Source organism: Salvia hispanica, chromosome 5, assembly GCF_023119035.1.
Source record: "Salvia hispanica cultivar TCC Black 2014 chromosome 5, UniMelb_Shisp_WGS_1.0, whole genome shotgun sequence".
NCBI lineage: Eukaryota > Viridiplantae > Streptophyta > Magnoliopsida > Lamiales > Lamiaceae > Salvia > Salvia hispanica.
In genome coordinates this window covers 13,407,467-13,420,366 of record NC_062969.1, presented here as the reverse complement: position 1 = coordinate 13,420,366, position 12,900 = coordinate 13,407,467, and the positions used below count along the sequence as shown (strand labels likewise).

At 36.4% G+C, this 12,900-nt stretch overlaps 1 protein-coding gene across 1 annotated transcript; it reads left to right on the top strand.

Annotated features, from left to right (window-relative positions):
- Window positions 1-9,128: 9,128 nt before the first annotated feature.
- LOC125187625 (EIN3-binding F-box protein 1-like) lies at window positions 9,129-12,560 on the top strand. The gene is made up of 2 exons (XM_048084245.1): window positions 9,129-9,371; window positions 9,946-12,560. The coding sequence occupies exons 1-2, from the start codon at window positions 9,347-9,349 to the stop codon at window positions 11,820-11,822; spliced, it is 1,902 nt and encodes a 633-aa protein (XP_047940202.1). The 5' UTR covers window positions 9,129-9,346; the 3' UTR covers window positions 11,823-12,560.
- Window positions 12,561-12,900: the final 340 nt, after the last annotated feature.

Sequence of the window (12,900 nt, the reverse complement as noted above, 5' to 3'; positions counted from 1 at the left end):
TGATTCATCTTTTTTTAATATTTTTTCTTATTTTATACTAGTATATTATAGTATATTTTTTAATTAAATTGAATACATGATTAAATTAAAATATAAAACTAAGAAAAATTACAAAATTCTGAAAACAAGTAGTACTATAAAACTTTGGTCATTCTCCAATGTATTTCCACAACATTTATGGGTTCATAATAGTTGTATCTTTGCTATATAACTTTCAAGTTTCAACAACACATGATACATCACGTTCTTGTTCGTCACTTCGAGAAACTACCATTTATGAGTAAAGAAATTAGGATTGCAACATTCACGAATGAAACAATCGTGAAATTTGATGTAAAGATTTATTCTCCTGAATAAAGTAGCTCTATTATTGTCATGAAAGTTTTATTATGTGTTGTTGAACAATATTTTCAGGCGATGCTTCCTTTTCAGTAAACTATTGATACTTTTGATTTTTAAAAATGAATTCGATTGTCATTATCATATTTTGGGAAGAAAAAATAAGTAGAGAGGAGAAAAAAGAAAAATGGAAAAAAAAAAGAAAAAATTGGATAAACGAAAATCACAAATAAGACATCCTATAAAATATATATTTGTTACTATTTTATTATCAATATGTAGCAACATGGAGTATAATCAATAAATAATTTTACTCTTCAAATAAAATAAAAAAAGGAAAAACAGATAAAAACAGCCCCAAAATAATGCAAAATAACTTAACATGATTACTGTTATGTAGTGATTGAAATCTTGTTAATTTTTTGTTGGCGCGTCTTCTCGAAACTAATGGCCCAGATTTTTATTTGTGTATTAATGCATTAATTAATCAATTTGTGAAGTTCATTGCACGTCCCACAAATATGTATTAATCGGATTACATGTGGAACCCACCGATTCTCTAAAATATTTCTCACACGCATTTAACACAAGTCCATCCCATATTCCAATCAACTTCATGTGTGTATCGCGCTATACAATATTTTCAACCTTTTCCTATCGTATAGACATATAAATTCTGTTAATTTGCTGCTAGATTACTAAATTTTTGCTAAATTTTGATTTTATATTAACTTTATTTCACATTAGTATAAATTAATTACATATGTCATAATTCTGGCAATTCATTAAACTCTCTAATTTTCCATACCAACTTATAATCTTCTTGTAAATTACTTAACTAGTAATTTGTTTTGAAAACACAGCAAATTGAAAGACAGAGAAACGAAATGGAAGGCATACAATAAATTAAACTTTTTAATTAATTTAGTATAATGTGGCGCCATGTACAATGTGTCAAATTACATGTATACGTGCATAATTATAATATTGCAATATTTTCAACACTAATTAATTGCAGTATAAGAACAAAATATATATATGGCGTTGTAATTGGAGTGGTAAACATGTAGATACATCACATTCATATACATGCATAATGAATTTACATACATTCACCTTAATTTTATATATTTTCAAATAAGGACAACGATAGTCATTCATTTTGTCAAGCCATATTCAAGTAACTTAGAGAAAAAGATGTAGTAGTATATATAATATACATTGATAAAGCTATTTTTGTTGGCATATTGTAGGGATCCATTGCATTGCATGCCTACTGGTGTAAGAGAAGTCAAATATGAACAAAATTCACTTAACTCAGACAATTTTATGTGCCTGCGTCTGCGTCTGCGTGTGCATCTATATCTATACCCCTACATATATATTATATATATATAATTAATTTACGTGCAACTCATTCAGACGACTTCTTATTTAAATAAAACTATATATGTGAATCAGTGTAGCCTATATATAAACATTACTATATTCAATGGATATATATGTAGTGACAATTTTAACAACCTCTTTGCCTCTTTTTCTATTTTTGCACTTACATTCTTTATTTTGTTTATACCTATGCTTTTTTCACTATGATAAGAGCAATTTGTAACCGATATTCGATGTGATTGCCTAATAACGGAATTGCGTCCGACGGGCTCCTCTCTCTCGTGCAATAGTCTATACTCCCTCCGTCCCACGTTACTTGAGTCACTTCTTTAAACAAAATTCATGAGCCAAAGTTGTAGAATGTAGGGTCAACGATGACTCAAAAGATTGAACTTAATAAACTTTCCGATACTCGTACGCAACGGTAGGGTCAGCCGACTCTGCACGCCTCCACCTCCATCGGTCTCCGTGCATGAAACATGAATTGCACTAAAAAAACTTGGCTGTGGGCTTGGTGAAACATACGGACTTCGTGCAACTCCACCTCTATCGGTCCCTATGCACGAAATATAAATTGCACTACGAAACCTAGTCACATGCTTGGTTAAACACACCCTATAATTAATGTGCTGGCAGGATTTAAACCTGGGACATTTGATTATAAGAATACCCATTTTTTTTATTAGGCATGCAAATCTCAACTAATTAATAATTTCTAAATTAAACATTGCCAAATTAGTATTTATATTGGTTCGCTAGATTGAGCATGAGAAAGAGAAATACTCTCTTTGTTCCAGGATATATAATACTATATGCATTTCTTTTTGACACGTAGTTTAAGAAATAGTAAATGTTTAATGTATGTTAATATTTATATTGGTTCGTTAGATTGAGCCTGAGAAAGAGAAATACTCTCTTTGTTCCAGGATATATAATACTATATTTGATACGTAGTTTAAGAAATAGTAAATGTTTAATGTATGTTAAGTGAAGAAAGAATATAGTATAATAAAAAATAAAAGTGAAAATGATTTTTACTATGGAATATCCCACAATGAAAAAACGACTCTTTTATAAAAAATATTCTCCCTCCATTTAAAGGTTAAATTGATAGAAAATAAAGTATGAAAAAAAGAAAAAGGAGTAAAGTATGAAGGAGATTAAAGTCTTATTTTAATTTTTAAAAAAGGAAAATAAAATAAATGGTTTGGGAATGATCCGAAATAAAGTATATACTACATTGAAAATAATTTGGGACGCAGAGAATATTTTTCTAAAACATTGAATACTTTTTGCAATTATGCGTTCGATGGCTTGCTAATATTTACCCAAAGAAAAACGAATAAAAAACAAGGAAAATGGATACAATGTTTAGTTTGGTACCACAACGAGAATCGAATTCTTTTTTAATTCTCTTCTCGATAATAATTAAAGTTGTTCAATAAATTAGCCAGGGTAGTAGAGTGTAGGAGGAAATCCGTCACATGAATCGGAGCTGTAAAACAAAGTATACATATTTATAAATATGATTTGATTTAATCATGTTGATCATAATAAAATTGTAAACACAAGCTGTTACCAGTTGTTGAAGCAAGTTGGGTTTGGTTTAAGGAACGAATACGATGTACTGTGGCACGCAACCACAACTTGGTGTTTTGCTCAAATCGAGGCATATATGATATATCAATCACAAATTCAATTTTATTACTATGTGTTATTACAATATCATTTGACACATACCGGCAATATAAAATGTCTTAGTTGATCACTCTTGGATTTCATGTACACTATGACTATCAATTAAAGAATGAAAGTGAAATATTAGGGTACGTAGTACTTGTACCATATTCAATGATTCTATCTTTCTTAATCAACTTATTCACGTCACACTTATCGTGTCCAGACAAACTTTTATTGTTGAGCCAACTTAAAGATAATACTCTCTCCGTCCTACAGTGGATGTCATACTTGGGAGATGACACATGATTTTAGGAGATGTTATTTTGTGTGTTAAGAGCATCTGCAGCGGTTTCGTTTTGCCGTTCGTCCGTCCGTGCAGCTGAGCACGAGCTCGTCCGTCCGCCGATGCAAGCTGTCCGTCCGTGCCAGCGGCACGGCGCTGCTCTTAGCTAAGAGCACGTCCGTGCCGCTGAGCAGCCATACGTGGCGTCTTCTTATTGGCCAACGGCATAGCCGTTGGCAAATTCGATTTTTATTTTTATATTTTAAAAAAAATCATAAATAATTCAAAATAATACCGAAAAATAAAAAAAAATATTTTTGGATTCCCAAAAAAATAGAGCCATTTATAGACGTTTTTTTTGGATTTTTGTGAATTTTTTTTTTATCCCAAAATCATCTACACACATTCATCATTGCGGAAGCGGAGTGCGAAGAACAAGAATATTATGAACAATATCGTGCCGCCTATGAAGCCTATGTCGCCGCTAATACCCCCGCCCCTCCTCCTCAACCAACTAGAGCAAAACTTCGCTACATCCCTCGTGATCGAGAGGGAGCCCATGAAAGGCTCATTGCCGACTATTTTTTCGACCAGCCGCGGTATCCAGAAGATTACTTTCGGCGCCGTTTTCGTACGTCAAAACGGTTGTTTATGCGTATTGTCAACACATTGTCCACCCGCGTTGAATATTTTCAAGAAGGTGCAGACGCAACCGGTCGGCAAAGTCTCACGGAGTTACAAAAGTGTACTTGTGCCATCCGACAACTTACTACTGGGCAAACGGCTGACCTCTTCGACGAGTATTTGCATGTCGGCAGTGGCGGAACCAGAAATTTAAATAAGCCGGGGCTGAATTTTTTTAAAATAATAATAATATTTAATTTTATCGTATGTAACATTTTTACAATTTTTAAATCCCAATTTTTGAATTCACACAATCAAAAATATTACAAAACACAACCCAAATCCCTAACTATCTCATTTCAAAATCAATATATTAAATTATAGTACTTTCTCCATTTCTTGTTAATTACTGACATTTCTTTTCAGTACGAAGTTTAAGAATAGTGTGTCAAAATAGATGGTGATTAAAGTAAGAGAAAATAAAATAAGATAAATGAAAAGAGAATTAAGTAAACGAAAGAGTTAATTTTTATCATAAATAGAAATAACTCAATTCACTTAGAACTTTCCAGAAAAAAATCAACTAACATGAAAATGAGGGAGTAGTAGTTAACAAATTTGAATTCAGTATCATAATTTTTAAATGTGCAATTTTAAATTTAATACGTAAATATAATATTGAGCCTCGTCTGAATAATTTTAAAAAACTAGATTTAATTGGAAATTAGAAAATATTTAATTAAATTTTACCGTCTCTAATCTATTGGTCATCTGATAAATTTTTAAAAAAATGCATATATATAGCACATATTTAATTAGATTTTAACACATTTTCAAATGAAATAAGGAGTACAACTAGGGGAGCGATAGCTGGATATTTTTATAGGTGCCTGCTGCCTATTTCTTTATTGCCTTTATCATATTTCCAGTAGCTTAACTTTTTAAATTCTACCCATATCCCCTATCTTCTTCTTCGATGCATTTCTTTCCCAGAGACCAGACTGAAACTTCCTGGGGCGGAGTGGGGCGGCCATGGCGGGGTTATAGGGTCCGGCGCCGGCCAAGCCCCCGCTGGCGCGGTGGCTTGGCCTATGCTGGTTCCGCCACTGCATGTCGGTGAGTCAACTGCAATCCTATGCCTCAAGAATTTTTGCGATGGCGTTCGTTCTGCTTTCGGCGAGGAATTCCTTTGGGCACCCACCACCGACGATTGTCAACGGTTGCTTCGTCTTCACGAAACAGTCCACGGTTTTCCCGGTATGCTAGGCAGCATTGACTGCATGCATTGAAAGTGGAAGAATTGCCCGACTGCTTGGAGGGGGCAACACTTAAGCGGCCACAAAGGTGGCGGCCCAACGCTTATCCTTGAAGCGGTCGCCGACTACCGCCTATGGATGTGGCATGCATATTTCGGTGTTGCCGGATCCAACAACGACTTGAACGTGTTATATTCTTCACCACTCTTCGATGATGTTTTGAATGGTGTAGCACCGGCGATCGACTTCACCGTCAACGGAAATGCATACCACATGGGTTACTATCTCGCCGATGGTATCTACCCAAGGTGGTCGACTTTCGTGAAGTCGTTCAGCAATCCACAAGAGCAAAGACGGATTCTTTTTGCGCAGCGTCAAGAGTCTGAAACGGAAAGACGTCGAAAGAGCTTTTAGTGTCCTTCAAGACCGATTCAACATTGTGAAGTCCCCTTCTCGACTTTGGTACGTTAAGAATATCGCCGACATCATGTACACATGTATTATCTTGCACAACATGATTATAGCTGACGAAAGACCGATGACGGGTAACTTTTACGACGAGGATGAAGCCGGAAGCTCAACCGCGAGGTCTCCCCCACGCCGAGGTGTGCATACGACGGTGAACGAGAGAATGGAAAGAAGACACACAATGCGCGATACAAGAGCCCACACTGAGCTACAAAAAGATCTAATCAATCACATTTGGGCGAAATTCGGCAACGAGTAGTGTAATTTTTAATTTTTAGGATTTTAATTGTGTAATTTTTAATTTTTAGGATTTTAATTATGTAATTTTTAATTATTTTGTAATTTGTAATAGTATTTCGGATATTTTAATGCATTTTAATATTGTGGAAATGTTTTTATTTAAATTGAATAATAGAATGGTGGGACTCTTGAGCTTGTCCTTAGCTAAGAGCACGGATGTGGGTGTTGTGCTCTTAGCTAAGGACAACAGTAAAAGTGGGTCCGGGCCCACTTCCGTGCTCTTAGCTAAGAGCACGGATGTGGATGCTCGTGGTGAGTGGAAATATAATTTTTATAATTGATGTGTGAGGGAACTTTTTCCAAAAGAAGAAATATGACATTTTTTTGTGGGACAAACTAAAAAAAAAAAGTGTGACATCTATTATGTGGCGGATGGAGTACTGCATGTATTCATAATAATTCTACTATATTACGAGTTTGATGCTTCGTTTATATTAGTAATTTAAAATTTGGATTATTAATCGAACAGATGAAACTATCGGTACATAGTTCAACTAAAAAAATATCAGACACATATTATCATTTATCAATACATACATTAAAAAGTGTAGTTATATAGGATGAATTTAAGCGTATTCAAGTAGTGAACATCTTTTTATGCAAATAAAGAGGTTTGGAGATTAAGCATTTCCATTCCTTTCCCCAAGTCAAGAAAATGAAAAACATCCTGATTGTCCGTACAGATTCGGTGACATCTCCCGATATTTATATACTTCACGCTTAGTTCCACTCTGGCATGCATCATGATCGTGAAACGTAATGTCTAACTCACAATTATAACGATAACGTGCGACGTTTTCGAATAATTCATGAAGAACGTGGCATGGCGGGAATATCAATTTTACATAGAACATTGAAGGTTATACTTTTGTAGATGAGTTATTGAGTTAATACTAAGAGGTGAACTTGTAGTAAATATTGAGTGTGTAATTAATGCAAATTACAATAAAACCATATTGGTGTGGAATTAATGTAAATTGGAGTAAAACCACATTAATAATGCACGAATAGCCGAAGCACTAAAATTTTATTCGACGAGTTGGATGCAAATAGCAATAAAACACTTATTACGCCTTATTTAGAGCATTAATTTTGGTAATAATATCTAAACAATTTATAATTTCATAAAGATAAGATAGGTAAAAGTATATACTAGCTTCTCTTCTTCTTTTTTTTTTTTTTTAATCTCAAATGTTTCATGATTGTAGTAAATTATCCTCCATGTATATACGTACATATACCTTGTTTTATTTGTTATTCAAGTAAAATCTCTCACCAAATTAATCCACAATTATTTGAATCCCTACATTTATGGATTTGGGAGCTTGGACTCATTAAAATAATTGAAAATTCATGCCTCTACGCCATTATCTCTACACAAATCATAATCAATTCCTAAAAAATAATGAATTTTTTGTTATCCTATTTCATTCACCGTCTTGACTGGGTTTAAATTTTCAATTTATTAATTTCCTCCTAAACGGCGTGGTTAGATTTTCCAAGATTTGGGTGTTATTAGCTTCATGGAATCGATTCGAATAAATAATTGATTGGAAACTGAAATTTCCTCGGAAATTTGTGGCATACAATATTATCTTACATTTAAATAATTAAGTATGTACATAAATTTTTAGGAATTTATTTGAAATTTCCTACGTCTGATGGAGTTCACAAGAAGAAATTTGAGTGTGTATACATATAAATTTTAGGAATGAAACGATTTACAATTATAGTACTGTACTATGATTATTAAATAATCTAAATACTGGAGTACTATAAATTTAAGAGAGTGGTAATATATTTGACTTAAAAAGAAAATTAAATATTTCACATAAAAATTGTAATATGACTATTTCACCAAAATCAAATCACTCAAGAAGTCAAGATGGGAGTAATGGCATATAAATATGCCGGTAAATTTGAAATTTTCGCATTTGCCTTTTTCTTTTTTAATTACAAGATGAGTTTTACACTTTTTTTTATTCTACCATTAAGTACATAATTCATTATATATATATATCATTAACAATTATATGTAATATATTTTGATAATCTAACACATTAAGAAATAAGAATTGCGAGACATTCGTTTTATCTTAAGAAAGTTGAATATGAAACCTTCAAAAATTCAGTCAATACAAACTTATTAATGATGAACTTTGAAATAGTAGGAGTATTATTTAGATCATTAGATGTAAATTTCTGCTCAATTAAAGCGCATTGTATAAATGAACCTACGGTAGTATTTAGCCCCAAGCAATTTAGCAAGGAAATGTCTATATGTCTATATTTCTATGCTATAATTAGCATAGTAATTTTAAACAAGCCTCTAACTAGCTTTATTTGTTGCAATAAATGATAGATTTATACTCTCGTTATTATGAATAAAATTATCTATTTAGGCCGAAAAAGTTTAAAATAGTCAGAAGATAATGTCTCAGCCAAAATTGGGACATTAAAAATCCATTTACACATTGGATAAAGACTAGTCTAATTTAGTAAAATTGAAATAACAAAATTTGTATATGTTGCATCAATTATAGTATAGTTGTGATTAAAAAACGGAGGTGAAAAATATGGCCCAAGTGGCAAAATGACCGAAAAAGCCGGTTTGGGGTATTGATTCATTGAACTATGCAAGAATTCATGAGGATTGAGGGTTTTCCAGCCATCATCATGAATCTAATGACTTTTGACACCTCACCCAATTCTTTTATTTTAATCTGATTTTATATTTATATTCATGCATGTTGCTATTCTTGCCTCATTTATATATATTCTCAGCACACATTTGCTGTGGAAAAACACCTCCTTTTCTTTTCTCTCTCTTCTCTCCTCTCTCTTTTTGCCCTACGGTTGTTGGGGTTGGGTTTCTTCATTAAGATTTTGGGTTATCTTGTCTTGGAATGCAAAAATTGGCTCTAATCTTCATCTGGGCTGTGTTGATTTTGCTTAAAAAAGTGATCTTTTTTGCTCTCCTTTGGGGATTTTCTTGTGAGAAACAGCCATGCCTGCTCTTGTCAATTACAGAGGTCAGTTGATTTACCAGGATTTAATTGATTTATGAGATTCACAAATGGATTGTGTTTTGGGATTAGTCTTAATTATATTCATGAGTATGAGATTCTTTCCTAGGTTAGAAATGGACTGTATTTGGAATTGGGCAATTGGGAATGATTTTCTTAGCTGGCTAAGTTCTTTAGTGGTGAATATGCAATCATAATCTTTTTATGACATGTAACTTGCTATAGAAATTGTTAGAGTTTTGGGATTAGTCTTGATTGTATTCATGAGAATCTTTCCTAGGTTAGAAATGGACTGAATTTGGAATTACCAATTATTTTTTTAGCTGACTAATATGCAATCACAGTCCTTGCTCTAGAAATTGGTATGACTTAATAGTGTTTAGAATCCATTATTTGAGGTAGGAAGATAATTGGGGTTAGTTTGATTGGAATGAAAGAGATCAAGAAATGGTTCTAAGGTAGTAATCCAGTTATGATTTGGAAAGAAACATTTATGTAAATGGAATTAATTAGGATCTTCCCATTTAAGAACAATCTTGATTCAATTTAGCTGACATCAATTCCTGGCCAATCCAATCAGGTGATGATGATCTGTATTCTGGGGCTTCATTGCGTTCCGGAGATTCCGGCCTCTTACTCTCCAACTCCCACGTGGAGATCTACTGCCCTCCAAGGAAGCGGTCGCGGATCAGCGGCCCTTGCGTCATTAGTGGGAACTTCTTCGAGGATAACAGACCATCTGTTGATGTCCTCCCAGATGAGTGCTTATTCGAGATCTTCAGGCGCTTACCTGGTGGCCGGGAGAGGAGTTCCGCAGCATGTGTTTCAAAGCGCTGGCTCACGATCTTGAGCAGCGTTCGCAGCTCTGAGTTCTACAACAAGGAACATGTCTCCGCGGATGAGGATATGGAAGTGGAATGCGATGGGTACCTCACTAGGTGTGTGGAAGGGAAGAAAGCGACGGATGTCAGGCTTGCCGCCATTGCAGTTGGCACATCTAGCCGCGGGGGACTTGGGAAGCTTTCTATCAGGGGAAGCAACTCGTTGAGGAAGGTTTCTAACTTTGGTATGTCAGCGATAGCTCGCGGTTGCCCTTCCCTCAAGGCTCTCTCATTGTGGAATGTGCCCTCCATCGGTGACGAAGGACTATTTGAGATTGCACGAGAGTGCCATTCGTTGGAGAAGCTAGACCTGTGCCAATGCCCTTCAATCTCTAACAAGGGTTTGGCTGCCGTCGCAAAGAGTTGTCCCAATTTGACTGCAGTGAATATCGAGTCGTGTTCAAACATTGGCAATGACGGCCTTCAAGCACTTGCCAAATTCTGTCCGAAGCTGCAGTCAATCACTATCAAAGACTGCGCGCGTGTTGGGGATCAGGGAATTGCCTGCCTTTTGTCATCGGCCTCTGCCTTGACAAAGGTGAAACTTCAGTCGCTCAACATCACAGATTACTCGGTTGCTGTGATAGGCCACTACGGAAAAGCCATTGCGAATCTTGTTCTATGTGGGCTTCAAAATGTGAGCCAAAAAGGCTTCTGGGTGATGGGCAATGCACGAGGTCTTGAATCGCTATCGAATCTGACCGTTAGTTCTTGCCGGGGAATAACCGACTTGAGCATCGAAGCAATCGGGAAGGGCTGCCCAAACTTAAAACACATGTGTGTCCGTAAGTGTTGCTTTGTGTCTGATAATGGGCTCGTGGCTTTTGCCAAGGCAACGAGTTCTCTTGAATACTTGCAGTTGGAGGAATGCAATAGGATTACACAAATAGGGATCTTGACTGCTCTTTCCTGCATCAGTTCAAAATTGAAATCTGTTTCTTTGGTTAAATGCATGGGAATCAAGGATCTATCGATGGACTTTCCAACGCTCTCCCCCTGCGAGTCTCTTCGTTCTTTGTCGATCCGGAGCTGTCCCGGATTCGGAAGTACTAGTTTGGCTATGGTTGGGAAGCTATGCCCCCACCTACATCACCTGGATCTGAGTGGACTTTGCGGGATCACGGACACAGGGCTTCTCCCGCTCCTAGAATGCTGTGAGGCGGGGCTCGCCAAGGTTGATCTTAGCGAGTGCTCGAATTTGACCGACGAAGTGATCTTGGCTTTGGCTAGGTTGCACGGTGCGACTCTTGAATTGGTGAATCTCGACGGGTGCCAAAAGATCACCGATGCAACTCTAGCAGCGCTGGCCGAGAGTTGCCCGTTACTCAATGACCTTGACGTCTCCAGGTGTTTGGTCACGGATGCTGGTGTTGCTGCTCTTTCGCGTGGAGTGCAATCTAATCTGCAGGTCCTCTCCTTGTCGGGGTGCTCGATGGTGTCGAACAAGAGCATTCCCGCTCTCGAGAGACTGGGGCAGACACTCGTCGGCTTGAATCTCCAGCACTGCAACTCCATCAGCAACAGCAAAGTGGAGATGCTCACTGAGAAATTGTGGAGATGTGATATCCTTTCTTGAGTCGATCGGGCGAGGATGGCATCACACGACGATCAGTGATTTTTCGCGAGCGCGTGCAACATAGGCATTGGTCGATCGGCCCGACTCGATTGTTTTCCGTGGAGGCCAAGGCGAATCAGTTTTTTATCTGCTACCCCATTTTTGCAGGCTTCTTTGTATTTAACAAGCCTGTTAAAACCCCCCTTTTTAGCCCTCTCTTGTGGGAGAGGTTGCCTCTTTGACTGCCTTTGGTTTCTAGCCAATACGGCTATCGTGTCGTGCTGCCGACCAACCCGTCCCCGTCCCCGTCCCGCCTATGGTGCTACTCGTTGTCTGAGCCCCGTGCTATCCACCTTCACGTCCCGTCTGTGGTGCTCCTCCTCGTCGCCTGAGCCCCCCACCAGTACTTCCTCCGCCATCGTTCATATTGTGTCAATAAAGTTTTCATTTCCATGTCTCGTGGTGATGTTCGTCTCGTCTAGTCTTCGTTGTACTTGGTCCCGTGTCGATAAAGCTGTTGCTAGTTTCTGTGTTTTGTAGTGTGAGTGTTATGGTTTCTTCTGTTTGAGTGTCTGTGCTTGTTAAGCTTGTGTATTGGGTGGTAATACTCTGTTGTGGAGTTGAGAGTGAGGTATTCTGTTTCTTCTTTTTTATAGGATTGAAATATCCTATTTCTGCAGCTTACCTCATTTCTTGATTCTACAATGTAATTACTACCCTTTTTATGTTCAATAAGGAAATGAAATTGTGTTTTGTGTATGATTCTTTCATCATCTTGCTATTTCTCATTCTATTGGTAATCAAAATTTCGCGCCTTTAAATTTACATTCATATGTCCATAAAAGAAATATACTAATTAGATATATAAGTACATGATTCATAGAAATGTGCGAGTGCAAAACATAATTTGATGGGGAATTTGGAATGACTGAAAAATAGAAAATGCAATGTCTATAATAATGTTGGGTTATAAGTAAGCATAGAAACCCCACCGGCCAAAGAAAGTAGACATAGTCGTTGAGGGCAGAGGATGCTTCCTCCCTATTAGTATATCTATATTCATACACATTTATGGTTCAATGTACTTGCTTTTTTTACT